The following is a 27,080-nucleotide window of genomic DNA, read 5'->3' on the forward strand; positions in this document are numbered from 1 at the left end:
GTAAGCCTATAATAAGGCTTACCTGTAGGTAAAAAAAATATCTCCTAAACCTTTATGGTTTAGGAGATATTCCCCTTGCTATGCGCCGCTGACTGCAGCGGCGCATGCGCACAGGGGATTCTCGGCTGAAGCCCGGCAGCTGCCGGTGTTCTGACATATACTGTCCTCCTATCGGATAGTGTCCGCTCCGTACTGCGCAGGCGCAGCGCTTGCGCAGTACGGAGCAGAAGGAGATGCCGAAAGTTTCCGAAATTGATCAGCTGACCATCAGCTGTACACGGCGCTCGGGCACTTGTTAGTGATGGCTGTGTAAGAGGGCCCCTCGCGGGCTCGCTTCGCTCGCCACGCTTCGGGCACGGCCTCGCTGCGCTCGGCAACTATTTATTCTCACTCTATGTCCATTTGGATAGTAGGGAATGAACCTGGACATAGGGTGAGAATAAAAGCGCAGGCGCCGTGTACAGCTGATGATCAGCTGTTAAACTTCGGAGACTTTCAGCATCTCGTTTGTCCTCTGTACTGCGCCTGCGCAGTACAGGGCGGACACTATATGATAGGGGACTGTATTTGACAAGACACCGGACCTTGCCGAGTAAGAAATCTCCCGCGCGAATGCGCGGGAGTGATGACATCGCGGCTCCAGCCACTCACATTGCTGGAACCGCGATACCCGGAAGACACGCCGAGGCAACATGACAGCTCCCTCGGCGTGGACCAGGTAAGATACTGACGCCTCGTTCTAAGGTAAGTATTTCATAATGAGCTAGTATGCGGTGCATACTAGCTCATTATGCCTTTTGCTTTACAGGGTTAAAAAAAAAAAAAAAAATTTTGTGGGTATACAACCGCTTTAATTGATGATAATTCTTTGTAAACTGTACACACATTCAATAAGTAAGGATACACGCTTTGCTTGATTGCTGCAATTATTTTATTAGCTGGTTAAGCAAACATGGCACATGTACATTGCTACAAGGCATACGGGTAGTGTCCCAACCAGTACAAAGGGGCATGGATTCTATAGCACCAAAGTCGCTTTACAGCTATCATATCTTTAACAAATTGACCAGCAAGCTTGACATTCAAGTGTATGTCAACAAAGGGGCAGGAAAGGCCAGCACAGGTAAATAATACTGCTAATCACAGAAGAACCTGCCATGTTTGTATAATTTAACAAGACAAATGATTATCTTTTCCCTAGTACATATGCCAACAGAATATCACTCCACACGTGTCAATATATGTAGACTGATCAAATGGTTGGTTACTTCACTATGATGATACAATGCTCCTAGGTAATATATTGAATGTGAAGATATTACATTTTTGCACAACATTTCAGAAGGCATTTGAATAGAAAATAGGTAACATCACAGTCTGGGACACAGGCACTTAAGAGATGGTTTACCATGATGTAAGTGGATATTGATAAACCTGAACCTTGTACATAAGATACTCAAACCAAAATGAAAGTCACTCAAATAGCACAGGCCGCTCCTTGGTCTAGGCTTAGGGTATTTAGAGGTGTTAGGACCTTTCTTCTCTTTAACTGATAAGTAGCATTTTACTTCTCCCCATCAGATGGTTGATCCTTCCTGGATTCAGTCACCACCTGCTGTATGGAAAATGGACAAGGTATAGAAGCAATACTATAAAATCACACATTAACCTAATAAGCCCACCACCTAGATACCAACTGCACCCGCTTAATTTTTAAATCATTTGCTGTAAGAGCTATTCAAAAGACATCATTACTTTGCTAAAGTCAGAAAGTTCACTATGTGTATCTTAATGCAACTGTGCTATCAATTTCATCATTCCTGATTGAGCAAGCTATTGATAGAGACTCTAGGTGGGACTGCAACTTCTGTCAGGTATTGTGTGTTTTGTGACTTTTCTCTAGAGCTACGCCTGCCTGCACATAATACTTCTGGAAGACTACAGGATGATGGAATAAGGGTTCAAATCCGTACAGGCCATACACTAGTAGAAATTTGTTTGAAAATATTCCTTTTCAGAACATTTTGTTCAATTTTTCTAAAACCAATCTGAGTAGTTGTATGAGGGAAAGTCTATACGTTCCAAGATCAAATAAAAAAAACTGTATTGATTATATGTTTTCATGTTATTCAGATGCACCTTATAAGCTCCTGAAATCATGAAACCAGCCCGAGGGCCTCGGGCCCTACCATGAGGAAACAGAAGGGGTGAACTGGTAAACCAATACCTTGCTAAGAGTTTTTGATCTTGGTGCAACCCTACCCTTTGGGTGCATTATTTTATTTTTTGCAATATTCTTTTGATACTTTGTGACAAAATGTTCTAAATGATGTTGAATAAAATGATCAATTTTTATGAATAATTGTTTATGTGCCTAAAAAGTCCATAAGCCTCTAACCTAACCAATGTACATGTTCGAAAAATCCATTTTAAAAGCAAACAAAATTTTGAAGTACTTTTGAATGACATTTGTGAAGTCATCAAAAGTACTTATCAGAATTTTCATATGAACATTCATACAAACATTCATTTGAAAATCTACTAGTGTATAGCCAGCTTTAGGGCTCCAAAATAAATCCTGTGTGTTATCCACATGCTCAACAGTCCCCCTTTCAGAAATGTCAAATATATAGTTACCGTTTACGAATATAACCAAAGCGAAAACTTAGCAGCCAGCGCCTAAAGTAATGCTAAAGCTTAAAACTTTTTGTTCCCTAATGTATTCCCTGCACGGCCATCTTATCAATTTGAAACAATTACCTTACTGCACTGATACCAAGCTGTGTTTATATTCGATCCATGTGAGTTATTTTTTAAATTAATATAACAAATTTACTACACTATGAGAGGGCCTTGCTTTTTCTCTTGATTGACATTCTTTGGAGATCCATTGTTGCGGAGAAGCCCAGAGCTGATGGTGTATGCTGGTAAATCGGGTACATGTTTTGACTGCTTGCAATTAGGTGGTCAATACCAAGCTCTGTTTTTTTTTTTTACTAAAACTGGAGTGCAAAATCTGGTGCAACTCTGCAGAGAAACCAATCAGCTTCCAGGTTTTACTGCCAAAGATTAGGCCTAGGTTTACACCTATGCAAATTGGATGTGGATTACACCGCATCCAATTCACATGACATTTTAAAATACTTTCATTTGAATGAGGCTGGTTCACACATGTGCGTTGCATTCGCACTCCACATTGCCCAAAAAAACATGTGTGTTTTCTGGGCATTGCAGTGCGAATTGCAAGCACGTTATCTTGTATGGGAATGCATCTGATTCGCAGATGCATTCCATTGTGCACAGAATACAATCCTGACCTGATCCTGATGTAAACCTGACCTGATCCTGATCAAAAACGGACCTGATATGCTGAACAACAACTTTGTCAATTAGCTGTGAAAACGGAGCTTCAATTCGCACCGCACATGTGTGAACCCAGCCTTAATGAAAAAGTTGAAGTGGTGTAATCTTATCATGTCATGTTGTTTTACTAAGTGCTACACTTTTTCTTTTATATTGTATATGTTTGCCACCAGCAAATTGTGTTAACAGCTATTTTACTTATTCTTTTATGTTGTGTCCAGACTCAGGTATCTTTATTTTTCATATTTCCTGCATTAAAGTGAAAAAAATATTTTGCTACTTTCTGTACTCCACCTAACCCAAAAAGACTTAACTGAGTCCTACGTCAATGTACCACTGTGGCCAGCTGCTGGTCTTCTCTCCCCTCTTTTTGATCTCGCTATAGGACACAGAGGTCAGCAGGAGCCATTGGCTGTCAGTCAAATTCTGTGAGGAGGGGGCAGAGCTGAGTCGCACTGTATGTGTCTATGAACACACACAGCCTAGCTCGGGAGCGTGCCCGCATGTGTGCTCCCATAGCAAGCATATGCTATGGGGTCATACAGAGAAGAGGAGCCGAGAGCGCTGGCAGGGGACACCAGAAGAGGAGGTTCAGGGTCGCTCTGTGCAATACCATTACACAGAACAGATGAGTATAATATGTTTATTACAATGTTGGATTTTATTTTTTAAAAATTGTCTTTAGAAACGCTTTTAATTAATATCTCACCTCACAAAAAAAAATTCAAAAAATTTGGTTCAGTGTTATAAATATAACCTCAACAAATCACTGTCAGCAATAACAATTGCAGTGCACCTTTTTGTTTATCCAAATGAAAAATGTGGAAAAAAAGACAAATCGAAATAAAGAATGTCCAAATGGAATATAGTATATAAGAAAAAAAAAACGTTTTCAATAATATTGTATGAAAAGAACAGTTCCAGATCACTTCACAGTGTAAGTGAATACACAGATTAAGGTGTACTCTGAGGCTCGGTTCACACATGGGCGGCACGACTTGCAGGTCGCCTCAGCGAGGCGACCTGCAAACGACTGCGGGGCGACTTGCGAGACGACTTCTGCATAGAAGTCTATGCAAGTCGCCCCAAGTCGCCCCCAAAGTAATACAGGAACCTTTTTCTAAGTCGGAGCGACTTGCGTCGCTCCAATTAGAACGGTTCCATAGCACAGAACGGGAGGCGACTTGTCAGGCGACTAGGTCGCCTGACAAGTCGCCCCAGTGTGAACCGAGCCTGAGGGTTTCTCTCAGATTCCATATGCACAGGGGTACCATATAAAGTTAAAAACATCACCTGGTGAATTTTCCTACTTCAAAGGATTAAGGTTCACCTTTCTACATGGATCAAAACTAAAATATCTTAGTATGTCACTCATGCTTACACCTCATGGGGTGGGGGGTCATAATTCTCCTAGGACTTCTATTGTAGCTTAAAGAGTGTATGACGTGGAACATAAATCCAAGTAAAATGCACTTTAATCACTCAGTGCACATGCAGCGTGCACACAGGTAAACTGCATATGTCCTGGTAGGTCTTGCCAGTCTATACTATTAATCTGGCCAGCCACTTTTGCTTACTGTGTTAGGTGGATCCAGGACAGAACATCACTTAGACCCCTTTCACACTGGGGCCGACCATGCGCTCGCGGTAAAGCGCCGCTCTTTTTAGTGGCACTTTACCACTGTTTAAGCGGCACTTTCGCAATGCTTTTTGGCAGCTAGCGGGGCGCTTTTTGCCCCAAAAATAGGGGTTAAAAACTCCTGTGTTGCTGTGCTTCCGAATCGCTTTTCAGGCACTTCGGAAGCGCTGCCCATTCATTGCAATGGGCGGGATTGTTTTGGGAACGCTGTATACAGCGCTCCCAAACCGCCCCAAAGATGCTGCTTGCAGGACTTCTTCTATCGTCCCACCAGCGCACCGCCCAGGTGTGAAAGTACCCCTTGCAATGAATAGGAGGCCGTTTCAGGAACTTTAAAGGTGCTATTTCTAGCGCTAAAATGCCTGAAAACTGCCTCAGTGGTAAAGGGACCTAAAGAATGTGCATATCATCAAGTTCCGCGGACATCACCGTCGACCTCAGGAGTTTTTTTTTATCTGTTTGATTTGTTTTTGTTTTGAAATTATTTCACTTGGATACATAAAAGGTGCACTGTAACTGTCGGTGGCAGTTTCTTGATGTTGCAAAATGTGTACTGCTGCAGCAATTTTATGTATTTTGTACCTTCTTGTTTCTTTTTTATCCATCTTTTTTTAATTTCTCCACTATTAAAAATGGATGCAGCAGGGAAGAATTCAGCTGCTGTGTCACATCTATACATGTTGTGTAGATGAGATATGGCTGCAATGGCTACAAATTCTGGTACTATCTGCTGCTCTGGACATACAACTGTAACCTTTACTCTTAAAATGGTTGTAAACCCACGTTATCATTTTCTGGCAATCCCCTGTGTTAAATAATGCAATGTCTCCAGCTCTCCATCTGACAGCTACAGTGGCAGGGGCTGAGAATCCCCCGCTGATGTCAGTCGGGAGGAGGAGAGAGGCGGCCGGTCATGTGAGCGGCACTCGGAAATGAGGTATACAGGGGCATTTTTTTAATAAAGCACAGACACTGGAGACATTGCATTATCTAACACAGGGGATTGCCAGAAAATGATAAAGTTATGAGCAGCAGAAGGGGAGGGGCGGGCACTGTCAGGAGCTGACAGGCAGGGGGCGAGCAGACAGAAGAGCGAGCGGATGATGGCGGCACGTAAACTAACCACAGTGTCAGGGCTCAGCAGCCATGATAAACCATGATCAGTTTACAGGGGGAAGGGAAGAAACTGGCAGGATCAGCCAGGTATTTCTGGTGATACAAGGGACCAAATTACACAGCACAAGCACTGTGCTGTTATTCATGCCTTAAAGGGACAGGATAATCTTTTTTTCTTAGGGTAACAAACGCTTTAAAGTGATATTGAAGGCAGATTATTTTTTTTTTAATGATAAACATGTCATATTTACCTGCTCTGTGCAGTGATTTTGCACAGAGCAGCCCCAATCCTCTGCTTTTTTGGTCCCCTGCCAGCGCTCCTGGCTCCTGCCGAGTGCCCTCATAGCAGGCAGCTTGCTATGGGGACACCTGAGCAGGCTCACTCCCAAGCCAATGCTATGCGTGTTCACTCACACATAATGTGACTTGGTCCCACCCCCACTCTCTCCTCAATGGCTCACTGGCTGGGATTGACAATAGTGGGAGCCAATGGCTCCTGCTGCTGTCTCAGCAAATGTGGAGGAAGAGACCTGGAAGAGCTGCTGCTGTCATGCACATCACTGGATTGAAATGGGGCTCAGGTAAGTATAAGGGGGTTGAGAGGGAGCTGCACACAGAAGATTTTTTTTTTTTTTTTTTTATCTTCATGCATAGAAGGCATGAAGGTAAGAAAAACTTTGAGCCTTTATAACCACTTTAATTTCTCCCATTCTCTGAGGAAGAAGCTGTTTGTTGTCACACCTATAGCTGCATCCCCACACATCAGGCTCTAGGCATATAGTAAAGTGATGTAACGACGCAGGGTGGTGTTGTAGCCAAATTATTTGCAGCAATCATTCAATGCCAAAAAGCTAGTTTAAAAATCCACCAACTTTATCCATGTGATAAAAAAGGAGCCAAACACCATTCTGTCTTGCTGCTTTTGCATCAGCCTGGGATTGGTGTATACTGTACACTCTAAAGCTTAGTACACATGGGCAGAATGTCGGGTGGGATCGGCCGGTTCAATAGAAACTTGCCAACATTAGGCCCATGTGTACTGCAGCCAGTCTGACAGAAGCCGTTTGGCCGGCTTTTGTCGAGAGGTACATGACCAAAATTGGTCTGCCAATCGGCTCCCAATAAGCAGAGAGCGCAGACTGGAGTGTTCTGGTAGGGGGGCAGTCCCCTCACTATGCAAAGTGTGAATGGGGCCTTATTGCAAAAATAAGTGAAAAAAAATCAAATACACAAAGGAAAATATATCTATCTAGTTTTTAGCTTACACTAGATTTCTAAGCATCTCCCACAATACCTACTGTAAGGTATTTTACAATTCGCAAACATTATGGGGGTCCTCCAAGGCTCTGTTCTTGGACCCCTTCTCTTCTCTATCTACACCTCCTCCCTTGGTCACTTGATAACCGCCCACGGCTTCCAATACCACTTATACGCTGATGACACCCAAATCTATCTGTCTACTCCTCACCTCACTCCTTCAGTCTCCTCTCGCATTACTAACTTACTAACTGACATATCTAAAACGGAGCTATTAATATTCCCCCCATGCCCGTGCCCCCCTCCATGACTTTTCGATCAAAATCAACAATGCAAGCATCAGGCCCTCCCCTCACACCAGGGTATTAGGTGTAATCCTAGACTCTGACTTGTCATTTCAGCTTCAAATCCAATCATTGTCAAAAGTTTGTAGAATTCACCTCCGTAACATCTCTAAAATTCGCCCCTTTTTAACAATTGAAACCACCAAGCTCCTCATTCACTCCCTTGTTATGTCTCACCTTGACTATTGCAACTCCCTTCTCACTGGCCTACCTCTCCATAGGCTATCCCCTCTTCAGTCTATCATGAATGCTGCTGCTAGACTTATCCACCTTACCAACCGCTCAGTGTCTGCCAACCCTCTCCTCCAATCCCTACACTGGCTCCCAGTCACCCAACAAATTACATTCAAAATACTAACCACAGCATACTAAGCCATTCACAACTCTGCCCCGAGCTACATCACCAATCTTGTCTCCAAATATCACCCAAATCATCTTCTCCGCTCTTCTCAAGACCTCCTACTCTCAAGCTCTCTCACCTCCTCCTCCCATCCTCGTTTCCAGGATTTCTCCAGAGCCTCTCCCATCCTCTGGAACTCGCTACCTCAACCTATCCGGCTATCCCTTACTCTTGCTACCTTCAGGCGATCCCTGAAAACTCATCTCTTCAGGAAAGCCTATCACATCTCCAGCTAATCTCCTACCACTTTCCAACAGCTCATTCCCCACAGTTACAACCTTTTGTACCACCTGCCCCACCCTATTAGATTGTAAGCTCTTCTGAGCAGGGCCCTCTTAATCCTCTTGTATTTTATTGTATTATAACTGTATTGTCTCCCTTTTATATTGTAAAGCGCTGCGTAAACTGTTGGCGCTATATAAATCCTGTATAATAATAATTACTATTATCTGCCATATGTTGAAAAATCTTTACTGTTGTGAAAATGTAGCTCTTAACTATAAAAATGAGTCATATGTATAAAAGAATACTTATAAGTCACTTATTTGTATAAAAATATTATTTGTTACCAGTCACACTATAATATTACTGCCAATAGATATTTGCAGCCTAGCTTACCTCTCCATCTCTTGTCTCAATAGTTTTAATGACAACAGTTTTCCTGGTGTGAATCTCGGAGCTGTGATCTAATTCAGCAGGTCCTGAAGGATACATAAAGATACATATGATCAATGTGGGAACTTGAGCTTACTTAAAGCGTTGTTCTACCTATAATGCTAAAAGGCTGAGCCAGCTGCCAATCAGGCATCCGAGTGGATCCCGACAATATGGTCGGGATTCTTCCAGAGCCTGGAGCGGCTCTGTAACATGTAACATGACTGTGGAGTTTAGCCTGCTCTCAGCTGATTCTGGGTCACAGGAGAGTAAAAGTAAGTGTACTCCTGTGACCCAGAAGTGAAGTGTTGCCAAACTCCTCTATTAATTTAAAATATGGCAAACTGGGGTAGTAAAGTAAACTTCTTGCTTGTTTGATTGGCTCACTTACTTTTCTCAAAAGTCTACACTGAGCTGGACATCAAATTAGAGGCATCACATGCTATAATAGGATTTTATACTTGCTGTAATATCCTTTTTCTTGCAGTCTATTGAGGGACATTTTGCCCTCAGGTTATACTACTGTTTACATGTGGGTATGTTCTTCAATAGACTCAGATAAAAAAGATACAAAAGTACAAAATCCGATTTTATTTTTTCGTTCATTGAAAGGGACAGGAAGTTTTTCACCTTTGGGATGTCCAAAGCAGTCCAACTGAGGTGTGAGCAACAGAGCAAACAAATACTAGCAGGCCTGTGACGGGATTCACTTTGGGCCGGGGGGGCCCATGGAACTCAGAATCCCTTGGAGAGGTTGGGAAACCCTTGTTCCAGCTCCCCATGCACCTCCTATGTCTAAGTCACCCTGTGTCTGCATGCTGTCCTGTTTATTAGACTCAGTAGTGCCCATTTCATCATCAAAGTAAACCTATGCTCTATTTCTAAAGTCCAGCCTAATGGCCCGTACACACGATCCGAAAATCGGACGACAGGTCGTCCAACTTTTTTTGCTTAATAGTCACAAGTAGAAATTGAATAGGTTACTAAAGTCACGAAAATTCTCGTACGACAGGAAAAAAAAAAATCGGAAGTGATGTCATGTGTTGTAATGTATTTGTATTGTATTTTCGGACGACAACTGTACTGACTGAACGAAAATCATACGATCTGTTATCATAGGAGGAAAATTTTCGCGGTTGTCCGATCGAATAATATCAGATGAATTGTCGTGATTGGCTCTTGAAAGCTCTGTGCCAACAATCCGATTATCGTACAATCACGTCGAAAGCTGGTTTTTAGTTACAATATGTGGCTGTAATATCTGATATCTGATGTTTAGACTGGAGGAGGCTGTATACTGAAGAAGGCACTCAAGTGGAGTGTGACGGGGTTCTGTTACAAGGCCTATGAAAATAATTTAAAAAACTGGGAACTGCCTGCAGCATTGGCGGTCCATCTATTAGGGGCACAACAGAGCTTCCCCCCTATCCATGCATCAGGCCCCCTAATCTACATGCAGGGCGACAGATGCCGGGTGCATGGATTCCAATGAGGGTTTTTTTTTTTTTTTTTTTGAAGCATGTGATTAGAGGCTCTGATAGGCTTCAGAAAAGGGTGGGCTCGGGCGCAGAGCACTTCGCCCTGAGCGCACCCAGTTGTGTGACAATAGCAAATGAGTATTCGCTATTGTCACACTGATTCACCTCCCAGCCAATCAGGAAGCGGGTCGTGAGACCCAGTGAGACCCAGTGTGGATCTCTACAGCTCCTCCAGACTTACCGTGGGCCTCTTGGCTGCTTCTCTGATGAACGCTCTCCTTGCCTGGCCTGTCAATTTTCGTGGACGGCCATGTAGGTAGGTAGGTTTGCAGTTGTGCCATACTCCATTTTCGGATGATGAACAATGCTCCGTGAGATGTTGGAATATTTTTTTATAACCTAACTCTGCTTTAAACTTCTCCACAACTTTATCTCTGACCTGTGAGTCATGTTCCCCGGCCTTCATGATGCTGTTTGTTCACTAAGGTTCTCTAACAAACCTCTGAGAGCTTCACAGAACAGCTGTATTTATACTGAGATTAAATTACACACAGCTGGACTCTATTTACTAATTAGGTGACTACTGAAGGCAATTGGTTCCACTAGATTTTAGTTAGGGGTATCAGAGCAAAGGGGGCTGAACACAAATGCATGTCACACTTTCCAGATATTTTTTTGTAAAAAATGTTGAAAGCCATTTATAATTTTTCTTCCACTTCACAATTATGTGCCACTCTCTCTCCCTTCAATTTGTTATTGACATTTGGTCTAAAGAATGATTTCATAGCAGTTTAAACCCACACTTACATGACAGCAGATGTTTTAATATACATGGAGATGTATTAGTGTATTCAGAATTACTAACCTGGACTTTTAATAGTATAAGATGTCATTGAGTGAATGGGGACAGTAATCCTGAAATACAAGACAAGTTTCATTAGAAGATTTTTTTTTTTTATACATATTTGTATGAATAAAGATTTATTAAGAGTTTACCATCATTTACATCATCTACAAATAAATATATATAATAAAAGTACAAACGTCTTTAGTGTGTAGTAGCCTATAGCAACCAATTATGTATTATTGACGCCATGCTGCTTAATCTCAATTTCTTCATCAATGTCATCTGTGACAGGACACAATAGATCTGCGTGCTCTCCTGTTTATTAGACTCAGTAGTGCCAATTTTATCACCAAAGTGAACCTATGCTCTATTTCTAAACTCCAGCCTAATCACCCGTACACACGATATGAAAATCGGACAACAGGTCGTCCGACTTTTTTCGCTTAATAGTCGCAAGTGGAAATTGAATAGGTTACTAAAGTCACGAAAATTCTCGTACGACAGGAAAAAAAAGACAATAGGATGTCATGTGTTGTAATGTATTTGTATTGTATTTTTGGACGACAACTGTACTGACTAAACAAAAATCATACAATCTGGTATCGTACGAGAAAAATTTTCGCGATTGTCCGATCGAATAATATCGGATGAATTGTCGTGATCGGCTCTTGAAAGCTCTGTGCTAATGATCCGATTATCGTATGATCATGTCGAAAGCAGTATTTTTTGTCCGATTTTCAGATTGCGTGTACGGGCCATAAGGGCAGACAGCACAAAGTTTATGGGCTTCACAGTTTCACTTTATCACTGGGGTCTGATTTCTTAAAGTGGTTCTAAAGGTGGAAGGTTTTTTTACCCTAATGCATCCTCTGCCCATGAGCAGCAGCTCTCTCTCTCCTTACTGGAGATCGAGGCAGCAGACAGAGTCATTGGCTCCTGCTGCTTTCAATCACAGTTAGTAAAGAGAGAGTGGGCGGGGGGGAGGGGGGGACTGAGCTGCTGTGTGTGTCAATGAACACACAGAGTGCGGTTCGGGAGTGAGTCCATACTAGTGCCTCCATAGCAAGTGGCTTGCAATGGGAGGGCACTCATTAGTGGGAAGGAGCCAGAAGTGCTAGCAGAGGACCCCAAAAGATCAGGACTGCACTGTGCAAAACCATTGCACGTGACATGTTATTTAATTTGCCGACCGCTATACATACAGTGTATATACCTTGCGGTTTGCAAGTGGTTTACCAGGGTTATCATTAGCCACTAGATCACTTTTTGAAGCAGCGCGCGCCGGAGAAACAATCCCACAGTGCGGCCGGCTGGTCACAGAGGCAATGAAAGACAAGATCGTCTCTGATTGCCTCTATGCCCTTGGAGAACTGGAGTGACGTGTGATGTAACTTCCGGTCCAGGGTGGAAATAAACACTTTTTTTTTTTTTTTTTTAAACAAAAGATCAAAATTTTTTTTTATATTGCTTTGCTTTTAAAAGTAAAGAAGAGATGTATGGTCTTTTTGACCCCAGATCTCTACATAAAGAAGACCTGTCATTATTTTTTCTATTACAAGGGATGTTTACATTCCTCGTAATAGGAATAAAACTGATTTAAAAAAATTTAAATAAATTAAAGCTCCTCTTTCCCTCAGCAAACACTTACATAAGTCATGCACGCATATGTAAACGTTGTTTGCACCACATGTGTGAAAAATCGCCACGAATGTTAATAATAATTTTATCTTTTAGCGCTAGACCTCCTCTGTAACTCTAAACAGATAACCTGTAAAACTTTTTAAAGCATTGCTTATGGAGATTTTAATCACCATTCCACGATAGTGTGCAATTTTAAAGTGTGACATGTTAAGATATCTATTTACTTGGTGTAACATCATCTTTCACATGTTACAAAAAAATTGGGGCATATATTGTTTTTTTAAATTCAGTAAAGTGTATTTTCCCCCCAAAATTGCGTTTAAAAAAACGCTACGCATATACTGTGTGACATATAGATTTCAACAATCCCAATTTTATTCTCTAGGGTCTCTGCTAAAATATTTAATGTTTTGTTAATGTTTTCTAGCAAAAAATATTGATTTAAACTTGTAAACAAAAAGTGCCAGAAAAAGCTTGGTCTTCATGTGGTTAAAAAAAAAATCCCCCTGTCTAATCAGAGTGCTTTTATGGTGAATGGTATTTAGCAGAGTGGAACTTATTCAGAGACAGGCCCAAAGAGGCTTTTCAAGACTAGTAATAATATAATAATAGGTAATGGCAAGTAAGTTTTATGTTTACTTTTAGGTAAGATTTTAACTTTCAAAAGCTCAAAATGAAATCCCTTTTTTTTTAAAGAGAAACCAACTGTTATACACACTGTATGTATGTGAATATAAATAAATAAACATAAGCAAGATCAGCTTACAGTTTGTTATGCCTGGATTCTTCTGAGATTTACTGGTTCTCTAAGCAAGCTCAGAGCTATATGAATTCTTTGACATAATGGCCCCTGCATATCATATATTCTGAAATTGATTTTTGGTCAGCAGGGATGCTAAATGCACTGTCTGGGGGAAAAAAGCCCCCAAAGGAACTGCCTACTTATCTTTATGTGAAATAAGATCATGAGACATTGTACAGCAGGCATCTAAAGGTTTTAAAGTCACATCACCATTTTTTTCAGATTCACTTTTCAACAAAAACTTCCAAGTGAAATAATCAAAAATATACTACAGTATATACACCCTTTAAATACTGCAATTGTAGTCTTCTAGCATCAGTTCTAGTGTCCCACCCATGTTATAAGTAGGTAGACTATACCAGTAGAGACATCATTAGGTAGAATAGTTTTTAGGTGTTTTTTGGGTGTACACTTCATCTCACCTGCTTTCTTCGCCTTCAAGGAGTTTTCTGTAGGTTGCAATCTCAATATCTAATGCCATTTTAACATTGAGCAGGTCTTGGTATTCCCTCAAGTGACGTGCCATTTCTTCCTTCATATGCTGCACCTCCTGTTCTAGTCGTCCAATATTATCCTGGTAATTTGCTGCTTCAAACCCAAACTGTTCCTCCATGTCCTTCAACTGACGCAGCAGAGCTTCATTCTGCAAAGGATGACAGGTAATATTAGAGAGAAGATATCCATCATCAAGGCTTTGGTTACTTCATTTTGGGAATGTTAGTCACCAGTAATTACCCAATACTTAACTTTTATCAAAAGATTACTTACTGTTCCTTTCAGCCCATCAACCTCACTAGTCAATCTCTGGACCAGTCGTCGTGATTCATTCATCTCCTGCTTGGTTTGACGCAATGCTTCATTGTTGCGGTTTGCAGCATCTGACAGGTCAGCAAACTGTTCCATAGGAGTGAAAAAATATATGTTAATATATTAATAATATTGTTTTTATAAAGTATTTAAAAAGTATTGATGTCTGAGGTGTTCATTAATGTCACCACTGGTATTGCTATCTATTCAGAGCCTTCAGAGAGCCTGTAGTAATAAAACACTGTAAAAACTGTAACAATATAACTTTAACATACACAAAGGGCAGTATTTTTTTTAAATGCATAGCAATTCACTTAGGGAAAGTGCATGTACATTTATTGTGCACATGGAGCAAAATTTTTGCATTCGGTTATTACCTGTGTTGGTGAATGTTTTTCTATTATTTTAAATTTAAAAAAAATTAATTTGGCCACAAGATGGCACTAAATATTATAGAAAATTCCTACAATACTTCGCTCCGTCTAGTGGCCAAACGCTGTATTTTCCATTTTAAATCATCGAAAAACATTGTCCAGCACAGGAAATTGCCTAATAACACTATTTATTTTTTTCCCCATTCCCATCATTTTTACTAGGCAGATTGCCATCCACATTTTTTTTATAAATGCACCCCACGGAGTGCATCATTGGTACTATGATAAGCAAATTACTAATTAATGTATATCTTGATTAGTGATCACTAAGCTACAGTGCCACACAAAGGCTGTGTTTTGAGATTATCTATGGTTGACAAACATTTAAACTATAAAATCTTAATCATTACAGGAAACATGTCGTAATATTGAACAAAAGATCAAGGCTTGTTGCCCCCCTCTGAAAATGCCAGTTGCTTGGCTGTCTCTAGCCTCAAGCCTTTTTTCTTTTCTCAGAAAGAAACCTTTATTGAACAGAGAAATATAAAAGCAGCAATGCTAGAGATTGTACATCATACAGATAGAATACATGTTGCCGATTCAGCAGACTACATGCAAGACAGCAGAAGCCATCTCCGCAGATTACCACGCCAGAGAGTTCGGTGAAACAAAAAGAACGTCCCCTCCAGGGGCGCCGCGCCCCCCCCCCCCCAAAGCTAGTGATCAAAAAAATGTAATAAATAAATTAAATAAAAATGTTCCTTTAAGTGCCTGCGAGCGCCGGACACATAGGTGTCAATGGGAAGCATGATGTTTCTGCAATCATGTGCTTGCAGCTGGAAAAGCTTGATTGGCTTCCTTTAACGTTTCCTCAGGACACAGAACCGTGCGCCCCAACACTCCCACTATACAATTATTCTTTGTGATTGGCAGAGCCGTGGAGGATGTGAAGGTGCTTTTAGTTGAACTGCTTCACTTCCGGTCTCACTGGTCAATTTTCCTGGTCCCATGGTGGTGAAACACAAGGACTGAGCCTCTCTGAGTTGGCTGGTCGGCCATCAGACACTCCTGTACACCTCCCCGCCTGCTGCGACCTAGCCCAGAGAACACAGGATTGGACAGTGGAGTGACCAGGGCAATCGCTGCCCAGCCTACATACAGGTAGATGACCAACTGGCCATCCATCCAGTGCTCTATCTGGGGCTGCTGATAAGGGGGGACCCCTGGGCTGAGGGGGGGGGGGCATCAGTTCATAAGGAGAGCCGGGGAGACTGTAACTGGAGGGACTATTTTTTCTATTTCGGCTCCTATGCGGATTTACACCGGCTACTTTTGCCGATAGTAAGTTTAAAGTCCCAGCTCTCTCGGCCCCTGTGCTGCTGGTGGAGGAGTGAATTGGCTCACGCACTGCCTGCCTCTTTCAGCAAGTAAGTGCTGAGGGAATCAGCAGGGGAAGAAGAACGGTGGCAGGCTCAGGTCTGTGCAGCAGTCAGAGGCAGCAGTTCATGTCCTCCATCCATTCTCTGTGACAGACTCAGCAGCCAGCAGTGCTCACAGAGGGATCCCTGGAAACACACAGAGAAGGTACAGTACATGCAGGGCCAGGACTGGGGGGCAGAAGGGGCACCTGCTATGCTATTGTCACTGTCCTGACTCCTGCTACAGCAACACCTTTCACCTCCAACTAGGGATGAGCCGAACACCCCCCTGTTCAGTTCGCACCAGAACATGCGAACAGGCAAAACATTTGTTTGAACACGCGAACACCGTTAAAGTCTATGGGACTCGAACATGAATAATCAAAAGTGCTAATTTTAAAGGTTTATATGCAAGTTATTATCATAAAAAGTGTTTGGGGACCTGGGTCCTGCCCCAGGGGACATGGATCAATGCAAAAAAAAGTTTTAAAAACGGACGTTTTTTCGGGAGCAGTGATTTTAATAATACTTAAAGTAAAACAATAAAAGTGTAATGTTCCTTTAAATTTCGTACCTGGGGGGGTGTCTATAGTATGCCTGTAAAGGGGTGCATGTTTCCCATGTTTAGAACAGTCTGACAGCAAAATGACATTTCTAAAGGAATAAAAATCATTTAAAACTACTCGCGGCTATAATGAATTGTATAATGAATTGTCGGTCCGACAATACACATAAAGGTTAATTGATAAAAACGGCATGGGATTTCCCCACAGGGGAACCCCGAACCAAAATAAAAAAAAAAAAAGAAATGCGTGGGGCCCCCCCCAAATTCCATACCAGGCCGTTCAGGTTTGGATATTAAGGGAAACCCTGCACCAAAATGAAAAAAAAAAAAAAAAGGATGGGGTCCCCCGAAATTCCATACCAGGCCTTTCAGGTCTGGTATGGATTTTAAGGGGAACCCCGCGCCAAAATTAAAAAAAAAATGGCGTGGGAGTCCCCCTAAAAATCCATACCAGACCCTTATCCACGCACGCAACCTGGCAGGCCACAGGAAAAGAGGGGGGGACGAGATAAATTAAATTAAATTTTGGTTCGGGGTTCCCCTGTGGGGAAATCCCATGCCGTTTTTATCAATGAACTTTTATGTGTATTGTCGGACCGACAATTCATTAATAGCCTCGAGTAGTTTTAAATTACTTATTTTCCTTTGAAATGTCATATTGCTGTCATACTGTTCTAAACATGGGAAACATGCGCCCCTTTACAGGCATACTATAGACACTCCCAGGTACGAAATTTAAAGGAATATTACACTTTTATTGTTTCACTTTAAGCATGATTAAAATCACTGCTCCCGAAAAAACTTCTTTTTGCATTGATACATGTCCCCTGGGGCAGGACCCAGGTCCCCAAACACTTTTTATGACAATACCATGCATATAAGCCTTTAAAATTAGCACTTTTGATTTCTCCCATAGACTTTTAAAGGGTGTTCCAAATTGTTCGCTGTTCGGTGAACTGGCGAACAGCCGATGTTCGAGTCGAACATGAGTTCGACTTGAACTCGAAGCTCATCCCTACCTCCAACTTTACTTCCCCTCTCTCCGTGTAATGGAAGTCTCTACATCTTCCCAATCACACCGATCCACCCCCTCCCTTCACTTTCTGCTGTTTGCTCTCCCCTCACATGTATCTTCACTGATCACACACACCCTGCATCCTCCAGTGTCAGATCTGACCATTCCCATCACTGACTGACACCCTTTCCATCCCACATTACTTTTTATCTCTTTTACCTGTTCAGCAGCTCAGAACATTCTCTGCTCTCACATAAGTTGGCCATACTAGGAATGAAATAATAAAAGGAATCATCTATTCTATGGCCACATTAAATGAGTGCAGAGAATGTACTGAGCCGCTGAACAGGTAAAAGTGATAAAAAATAACCTGGGATGGAAAGGGTGTCAGGCAGACAGTCAATACGTGGACCCTTCGAGATGAATGCCCAGATCTGAGACCATACTTGTAAAGAAGACCTAAGGGGCCCATTCACACAGCTGGGAGGGGCGGTACAAGCAGGCAGTTGAGCTGAAGTTTTACCATCCCCGACCACCCCACCTGAAAAGAGATGCAGCCACTCAGTGCTATTTAATAGCAAAAATTAAATGGCATTTCACCATGAATAGGGTGCACCACAACTACCCTGCAAGTTCATGCAACGAACATGGCTGGGGCGTTGTGGGTCTGCATATGATGGGCACAGGGAGACTGCAATTGACGGGCACAGGGAGGCTGCAATTGACGGGCACAGTGAGGCTGCATATGATGGGCACAGTTTTATCTAGCAGTAATGATATATACTCACTTGATAAATGGCTATTTACAGCCCTGCATTACTAACAGTTTAATTTTTCAGTTTGTTTGAGCCAACCCCCCAAAATTTTGAGCACCAGCCGCCACTGCCCACAAGCATTGGTAGAAGCAATAGCAATTTACACTTTATACAATCAATAAACGATTTAACACAAGTTCGGACCCAGGGTATCCGGCCAAGGGGCCCACAATCTATCAAATTTCCCATAAGAGCCCTGTGTTGCCATATATACCGTTCAAGGCGTAGGGTGTCCCCCATTTAAGATATCCACTTTTTTACTGTAGGTTGATCCGTGGAGTTAAAATGCCTTAAAATCAATCTGCGGGCCTGGAAAAGAACTCTGACTAGCCTCAAACCTTTTTGAGTCAGTGACCTGGAGCAAATATGCAGAAAATGAAGTCTAAAGGAAAAGCTAGTGATAGCAGTCTACGTAATTTGTGAGTGCAGGCTTACTTTAATCAATCTGCTTATGGTTATTATTGTTTTAAAATATTCACCAGGGGCACTTTTCTGCCAGAGAACTTGACCAATGATATGCAGTACTGTCTTAGAGGATCATAAGCACTAAATACATTATTATATAATAATTCTTGCTTCATTGCTCCTTGTCGTATATAAATACCTATATTACCCCGTGTTTGTGTCTATCTCACATATTAGGTTTCTCCCTCATACCTTAGATTTGTACCATTCCTCAGATTCTTGTAGATTCTTGGCAGCGATGTTCTCATATTGGCTACGAATATCACGAAGAGCAGATGTAAGATCCGGCTGCTTTGTAGCTTCAATTTCCATGCGTACGGTTGGAGCCTGCACTGGAGCTTGCGCATCTTGAAGTTCCTACATATTAAAAAGATTTAATACACAACATGAGATTATAGATTGTAACAGGTTATATTGTCTTTAAAACCTGTTTTTTGTATCTATCAATGACTGTTAAATTATTGTATCGTTAAAGTGAGCCTGAGCTTTTGCCATTCAAGCCACAGCAACAGGTTCTTGGACCAGAAAGTTCAGGTTATTGAACTTGGACTTTCTGGCTTTAGCTCAGTTACAATGTTTGTTTGCTGGTTCCCCTTGTCTGCGCTATTTGTATTGCAATTCTTGAAACCTTGCTTGATTATAGCATTGGTAAGAATAATGCTTGATTTATGTATGTCTTTATTGTATGTGTGTACAAGCAACAGTATATAGTAGAAAAAATTGTTATAATATAACTATTTGACCAAATAGTTATTTGGTCAAACTTGTCTTGCCTTTCCAGTCTTCTTCAGTACTATAATAGTAGTCCTATTAAAAAAGACATTCACTCATACAAACATAGCTCCCAACTGCCCCTGATTTCAAGGGACTGTCCCTGATTTGGAGCAATGACCCTCTGTCCCTCTTTCCTCCTCATATGTCCCTCATTTTGATCTGATCCATATAGTTTATACTTTTTATCTTTCAAAAAGTGTTTCCCAGTGCTAAACCTGCCATCCAAATTCTAAATTGCTGCATTTGTAAATTTTTAAAGCCAATATAAAGGAATAGCAGTGGTAAAAAAATCCCTTGTGGATTTAATTAACCTTTTTTTTTGGTTAATTCTCCTTTAAGGGGGTGTGGCAGGAGGCGTGTCCTATGCCTACATATGTTTGTAGTAGGTGTCCCTCATTCCCATGTCAAAATGTTGGGAGGTATGATACAAAGCGTTTGAAAAAGTGTTTTATTTTTTATTTTTTTTTTCATTTTATTTATTTTTTATTCTTTTACACTTCTCCTGACTCGTTTTCCCCACCTCTATTCTCCTGAAGCCTCCTGGACATGTACATCACACCTCAGAAGCCATCAGCTTCCATTGCATTCAACATAATGGTTGGTGGAGAGCAAACCTGGCACATCATCTGGTGGCCAGCTGCCTGAACCAGGAAGAGACCGCTGATTCCTGATCTCAAAAAGGAAGATGGTATCAGGAGAAGCAGATTACAGAAGGACAATGCCAGATTCGCTGGGCATGTGACTATGATTTTTGAAGACAACTAAGTGGACAAAGTAATTGGGAAAAGAAAAAAAATGTATGGGAGGAGTGAACTTCCTCTTTAATTTAAGTGGAATGTGAAAAAGTAAAAGTATTATAGTATGCCATTTCTATCAAAAGTGTGTGTGTGTGTGTATCTCTCCAAACTGCATCTTATTTGTACTACGGTATTTTACCAGGAACATCATTCTGAAGAATGCATATTTTTAATAAAACTAGGAAATTGCTTGTTTTTAGTATGTGCTAGTTTTTTAAATATCTGCACAACTCTAAAGCATGGTACACATGCACAGAAAGTCAGCTAGTTCAGCTGGAAGCAGCCAACTTTCAATATATATGTACGGCTCTCTGTTCAACAGAAGCGGGTCTACCCACCTGGTGTATACCCGGCTTTACTCATATTGACATGGCTCATACATACCTCCTCATGAAGTTTCTTCAGGAATTCAATTTCATCCATTAGGGACTCAATCTTTCTTTCTAGCTCTAGACGAGACAAGGTTGCATCATCCACATCCTACAAGATAACCAACAAAGAGATTACTTATCTACCATACTGGTAAGCTTCTATCTTGCTTGGACAAGTAGTAGGCAACTTGATAGTGATCTTTTCATCCCATTTTGTTTTGCTTTTTTATGATTTGCTTGGCTGATATCTCTAGTCTTCTAAGATATGGCTTACCTTCCTGAACAGAACAAGGTTATTCTCTGCATCTTCTCTTTTGTGCATTTCTTCGTCCAGCCTGTAAACATAAATGAACAAACAATGATGCTTATCACATTACCCAAATTTGTTCTGATTTTCAGACCCACAAATGTTTGCATGTGCAGGTGTTTTCATTCTAAAATAGGTATTTTGGCACTATCTGGGCAAAGTAAAGGTGACTATTATGTTTGTACAGTAGATCAGGAACATCAGTACAGTTATCTTGATTTTGGATTTTGTCATGTTGGGAGGCATTGGCCATTTGTTACTCACAAAGAGGCCTGTTTGCTCTTGCTTACCTTGGTACTGTCATGGGGTGTCTCCTCTACTGACAGAGATGAGAGAAACAAATTGCTGCTCAGCTGCAATTGAAAGGGATTTCCAATTTAAAAAAATGAAAATTCCCCTTTGTGCTGAGAGAATACCACCCAGGCCTGCACACTTCCTTAGCAAGCAACAAATGGACCCTTTGCCCTGTCTGCTGTAATAATTGTGTTTATGTTGACTCCTAGCATTATTTAGTCATTTGAACCTCTTTGTTTTTGTAAAATTGTAAATCTAAACCCAAAAGCAAACATTTAATATGTTGCAGTTTACCAACCTTTTAAGGAAAGCTCGTTTGGCTGTTCTCCTATTGTGCATCACAGGAGTCCAGTCCGTTCTGCACACATGTGACTTGTTTTCAGCAGACAGCAGCCTGAAGCCCGCTGTTGGCTGACGTCACAGAGCTGGTCTAGGCTTGGGAAAGATCGCAACCATATGGTTTTATTCTCTAGGGTGTTTGAAAATATATATATTGGATCGGGTACAGGCGCCGCCGTTCCAACTAAGGGAAACCGGCAGTGGAGCCTTGCGGCTTCACTGTTGGTTTCCGACTGCGCATGTGCAAGTCCCGTGGCACTTTGTGAATGGCCAGCTTGTCTTCTGGGACACACACAGGTGTAAGGTTGAACTTGATGGATATCACTCTGCTTCTACCTGCAGTTATGATAGATTAGATATCAATTAAATAGGCTAACTGAATGATTTCCACAAGTTTTTTGTTAAAACTGAACTTTAGATAGAAAAAAAAAAAAATTCTCTGCACCTTTAGTGGTCTAACTTACCTGTAATGAAGTATGTCCCATGCCATGCAGGCTGTTGGATCCTATAGAAATATTCTGTGTAGTGATGACAGGTCCTCTTCCTGAAAATGAACTTTTGGCACTGTGTCTGGGTTGAACTCAATAAAAGAAGCTCCCAACGAGGACCCCGTCCCCTCCTTTCTCCACTGAGAAAAGCCTATGCATTGATCACACTGATTGTACCACAATTTGTGAATGGGAGAAAGTCTGAGGAATGAAAAGATTCTTCCTCTCATTCACATATTGTGGTATATGCAGCGCAAACAATGCACAGGCTTTTCTCAATGGATAAGAGGGGAGGAGGGGGTGGGTCCTCATTGGGAGCTTCTATTGAGTTTAGCCTGGAAACCCGAAGCTTAACTCCCTCAGCTCCAGAAGTTCAGTGCCAGGAAGAGGACCTGTCATCTCTTCACATAAGATTTCTCCAGGATCCAGTGGGACATATTTTGTTACAGCTAAGTTAGGTCATTAAGGCTGAAGGGGAGAAAATTTTTTTTTATCTGATCTTCAGTAAAAAGTCTACCGCAGTTGAACAGACTCATATTGAAATTGCTTACTCATTGCACACTTCTTCTTTTCCTGGCTGGAGGAAATCCATTATCATCCAGTTATTTCTCCCCAGCCCGCCCCTTTTGTTCATTTAATTTCATGATTTGTCTGAATTGCATATAGACACACCCATTGTCGTCATCACCTTTCCCTGCAAGTCAGGCAAATCATGCAATGCAATAAATAAAATAAAGTATGTAATGGAATGGAAAGGTTTTATTGAAATATTTCATTAGCACATTGATAAGATGAGAAAGGAAATGACAAAGGAAGAGATGCTTTCCTTTATTCGATCCAAAATGACTTTCCAACAATTTTCCAATTATCTCTGCTAAGATATAAAATGTTATGGTTAGGTCAATGTTAATCCTGCCCTGGGTGGCTTTGGTGCAGAGCTGTAAAGAAGTGAGGTGGACCTATACAACATAGAAAAACAGCTAGGGCATTTATTGGAATAAAGTGTTTTGGTTTATTAAGTAAATAACTTTGTGCTTTTTACAAAAAAGTATTTTGCACAATGCCATTTATTGAACTTATAGAAAGCATTTTAGTGCATTGGTTGCTATGGACATGTTTCATTTTTTCCAAGTTGTATTGCTAAAAGAATATCATAATGCATGTGCAACTCTCTTATTAGCAATAGACTGAACACAACAGTGCAGACAATGCACTGTTATTTTCTTCTTCATTAATGCAAAAAGTCCACTGAAAACCATTAATGTCCTTCTCAACTGTCCAACTTCACAAAAGGAGCGTCTACACAGACAGAGAAATGGATGCATGCCAACTATTCTCTCACCCTCAGTTTATGCAACCTGTCTTTGTTTTAGCTCATCTTAAGTACTCTGACACCATATGAGATTTATTTCAGATAATTTGGCCACAATTAAACATGAATTGTAATTCTGATGCAATTAAAGAACTGGACAAAGGGATTAGTGTCTTTGGATATCTGCACATTATAACCGTTCCAATAAAATAATTACACCCCCTTGTGCTCTACACCAAATGCTAAGTAATTTGTTTCATATTTTGTAATGAAACTGCACTAGTGCTGCAAAGCTTTCCACTTGGTGGTCCCTGGGAAAAAGAGGAGAACAAAGAGATAAAGGATGCCTGGCAACCAGACTCCTCCTATCTATGAAAAACTCTTCTCTGATGGCTTGATGGAGACAAACCAACATCCCATTTATATTTTACGTGTTAAGATGTTCACTTTTCACTGATGTGCTGCTTATGTTAGCTATGATATGACTTTCAGAAGTAGATGAGGAATTTAACTCCCATAAAAGAAGTATGTAATGCATAAAGTAAAACTTCTTTAAAAACAAATGCAGTTGTAAAAAATATATTTTATTACAAACCATACATTCATGATTTGTTTGCCATAAATGGTACAAGCTCTGCTAGAGTGGATGATGGGAAAGTAATATACTGTACAAACAGCAACTTACCACTTGTTGCAATATGCTTGTAGAACCACACCCTCAATAAAGAAGCTTTCTGGTAAGTCAGTGGTTTACCTGTTGAGGGCGCTCTTTCCCTTATACATTACATCACATGGTCATGGTCAGACAGGGATGTGATGAGGTTGTTCAATTTCCTCTTCTCAGTTATCAGAATAGATAATTTAGCAGATCATTTGTAACAAATTATTTTATTAATTGTAGGATCCATGAAAGAAAATTAAATAATTTTAATACAAAAAATGCTTTCGGTACCAAAATAACTATACTTGGTGCATGATTTAATGAAGAAAATATAGAAATTACAATAAAGGAATAAACATTTTGTTTCCCTAACCTTATTGCCAGGTTTTGAGGGCTGGAACGCTATGGAGGGAAGACTGACAACTTTAGTCCTGTTTTTTACATTCTCTTCTATTCTTTTTTTATATTGAAATGATACATTTCACACAAGGGTGCCAGACAGTTGTGTTTTTACTCTGATAATACTACTTTTATACCTTTAGCAACTTAGTAATGTTGTTGTTCACCAGTGGTATTTTCACATTGACCTGTGTATTAGGTCCATGAATAAATGAACACTGGTGAAATGCTACTGAAGGAAAAGCCTAGAAATGTTATGCAATACAGTGTAAGCTCTCTCACAATGCACCTCTTCAAAAATAAGTATACGTAAGCGCTGTATTATCTGAAGAGACATCAATACAACACGCGTGTTTTTTTATTCCGAATAGATGATAAATGTAAAAGCCATGCTTATTTTATATTGGCCCCTGACATCTTTACATTCAGACCTGATACTACTGATTAATATCTCCCCTTTGTTTGTTTTTGTATCTAATTTTTGTTTCAGTTGCATGATTGTCTAGGTGCTCTCCTATTACATATTCTAATATCTCAGATCCAAACTATAGGTTAAACTACATTACGCTTTATAGGAGCAAATTACAGTCTTTTTTTTGGGAAACAATAATACATCCTATCCCCTTAGATGGTTATACTAGCTTATTATAATTACCGGTATCTAATAATGATGTTAGGAATTGATCTGACCTCCAAAAGACACTTCTTATTTCCAACAAATACAAAACACACTTTAGAAGATTTATGAAACTTAAGATGTTGGTACATTATAGTTTGAAACACAGCATTTGGGAATTAAAATTTAGCCTGGATAACTCTCATTTAGTATCTCTTTAGTGTTTTTAGTCCTAAAAACAACTGTATCAATTATATTGTCCAGAAAATGACCAAAAATGATGGACTGTAAATATGACATCTAAATAAGCACCTTTACTATCAGTTTATATACAGTATATGTCCTTTAGAGGACAGTTTAGAGACCAATTCCATGCAAAAAGTTAGACACATTACTAAAACACATGAATTGAAACTTTTACTAGATAAAATCTAAAACAATGACCATACCACTGATGTGCTATATGGCCCCCTATACAAAAGGTGATAGTTATATGGGCAAACTAAAAAAAATTCTTTAAAAATAATTTAAAAGTAAACTGACGGGTGTTTACATAACTACCTAGAGTTGATTTTTAACCCGGTAAATTAACTATATAAAATTAAGATATTGTTGTAAATATGACAAGGACAAAAAAACAAAACACTTGATTAATTTACTTGTGCAGATGTTGAGGAACAGCAAATCCCAACAGTCCAAGCAAACTTGGAGTGTACAGAAAAATAGCATAACAATTGATGCCCATAGAGCTGCAATTCTCACATCTAGCTGGTGTAAATTACATCCATTTAGCATGAATCATGTCCGAATTGGCTCGAGTATGTGTATGTATGATTATGAGTTAGGGATCTTAGATTGCAAGCTCCTTGAGGGCAGGGGCTGATATGGATGTATAATGTATAATTAATATAATAATTGACAGTGCTATATATGTACCTCAAATAAATAAATAGTAACATAAATTGTATCCATAATAATATACATAGCACATGGTGCTGGGATTTGGTTTGCTGATGTCTTTGAAGAGCCTAGTGTTACCCACACACCCTGCCCACCCCAGAGACTCTCACCTCTGCTTAAGCAGGTTCAGGTCTTCTGCCAGGTTGTCTCTCTCCACCTGAATGTGGTCCCTGTCTTTGCCTAGGAGATCCAGCTGTCTGCGGAGCTCCCTGAGCTCTTGTTGGCACAGATCTGCTGCCCTGGTGGGCTCTTTGGACTTGGCTTGGTTGATCTCTGTGACCAGCACTGCATTTTGCTGCTCCAGGTATCGAACCTTTTCTATGAAGCTGGCAAAGCGGTCGTTCAGTTCCTGCATTTCAGCCTTCTCATTGCTGCGGGTGGTCAGGAACTCTTGATTGAGGGCTTCGGCCACTGAGAAGTCCATTCGGTCCAGACCAATTCGGACTGGAGTGCTGGACCGTACTCTGAAGGCTGAGGGTGAGGAACGGCTAGAGGCAGCAGGAGAGGGGCTAGCATATTGCCTGGCAGTTGAGAACCTCGAGGAAGAGGAATAGGACGCAGGAGACAGAAGAGGAGCCCCAAAAGTGCGGCGGTATGAGGTGGATGATGTGGATCTTAATCCAGAGTGACTCATTCTGAGATATGTTCTCTCTGCCCTTTAGTACTCTGGAAAGATGCTTTGTATTGCTTGTTCTGGGATGCTGAATAGAAAGACTGTGACTCCAGTGAGTTGCTTTATAAGGCAGCCTGGATCATGATTGT

At 40.8% G+C, this 27,080-nt stretch overlaps 1 protein-coding gene across 1 annotated transcript; it reads right to left on the reverse strand.

The window, feature by feature from the left end:
* Positions 1-921: 921 nt before the first annotated feature.
* PRPH (peripherin) lies at positions 922-27,080 on the reverse strand. The gene is made up of 9 exons (XM_073614031.1): positions 26,429-27,080; positions 21,217-21,277; positions 20,956-21,051; positions 19,193-19,357; positions 14,310-14,435; positions 13,964-14,184; positions 11,117-11,166; positions 8,738-8,820; positions 922-1,615 (listed from the first exon to the last, which is right to left on the reverse strand). The coding sequence occupies exons 1-9, from the start codon at positions 26,950-26,952 to the stop codon at positions 1,565-1,567; spliced, it is 1,377 nt and encodes a 458-aa protein (XP_073470132.1). The 5' UTR covers positions 26,953-27,080; the 3' UTR covers positions 922-1,564.

Source organism: Aquarana catesbeiana, linkage group LG02, assembly GCF_042186555.1.
Source record: "Aquarana catesbeiana isolate 2022-GZ linkage group LG02, ASM4218655v1, whole genome shotgun sequence".
Taxonomy (NCBI): Eukaryota; Metazoa; Chordata; class Amphibia; order Anura; family Ranidae; genus Aquarana; species Aquarana catesbeiana.

Coding starts and splice junctions, on each gene's coding strand:
- PRPH (XM_073614031.1), bottom strand. CDS start 26,952: ATGAGTCACTCTGGATTAAGATCCACATCATCCACCTCATACCGCCGC. Junction 21,052..21,216: donor ACCTTGTTCTGTTCAGGAAG/GTAAGCCATATC, acceptor GTTATCTTGTAG/GATGTGGATGATGCAACCTT. Junction 1,616..8,737: donor TTGAGACAAGAGATGGAGAG/GTAAGCTAGGCT, acceptor TTTTCCATACAG/CAGGTGGTGACTGAATCCAG.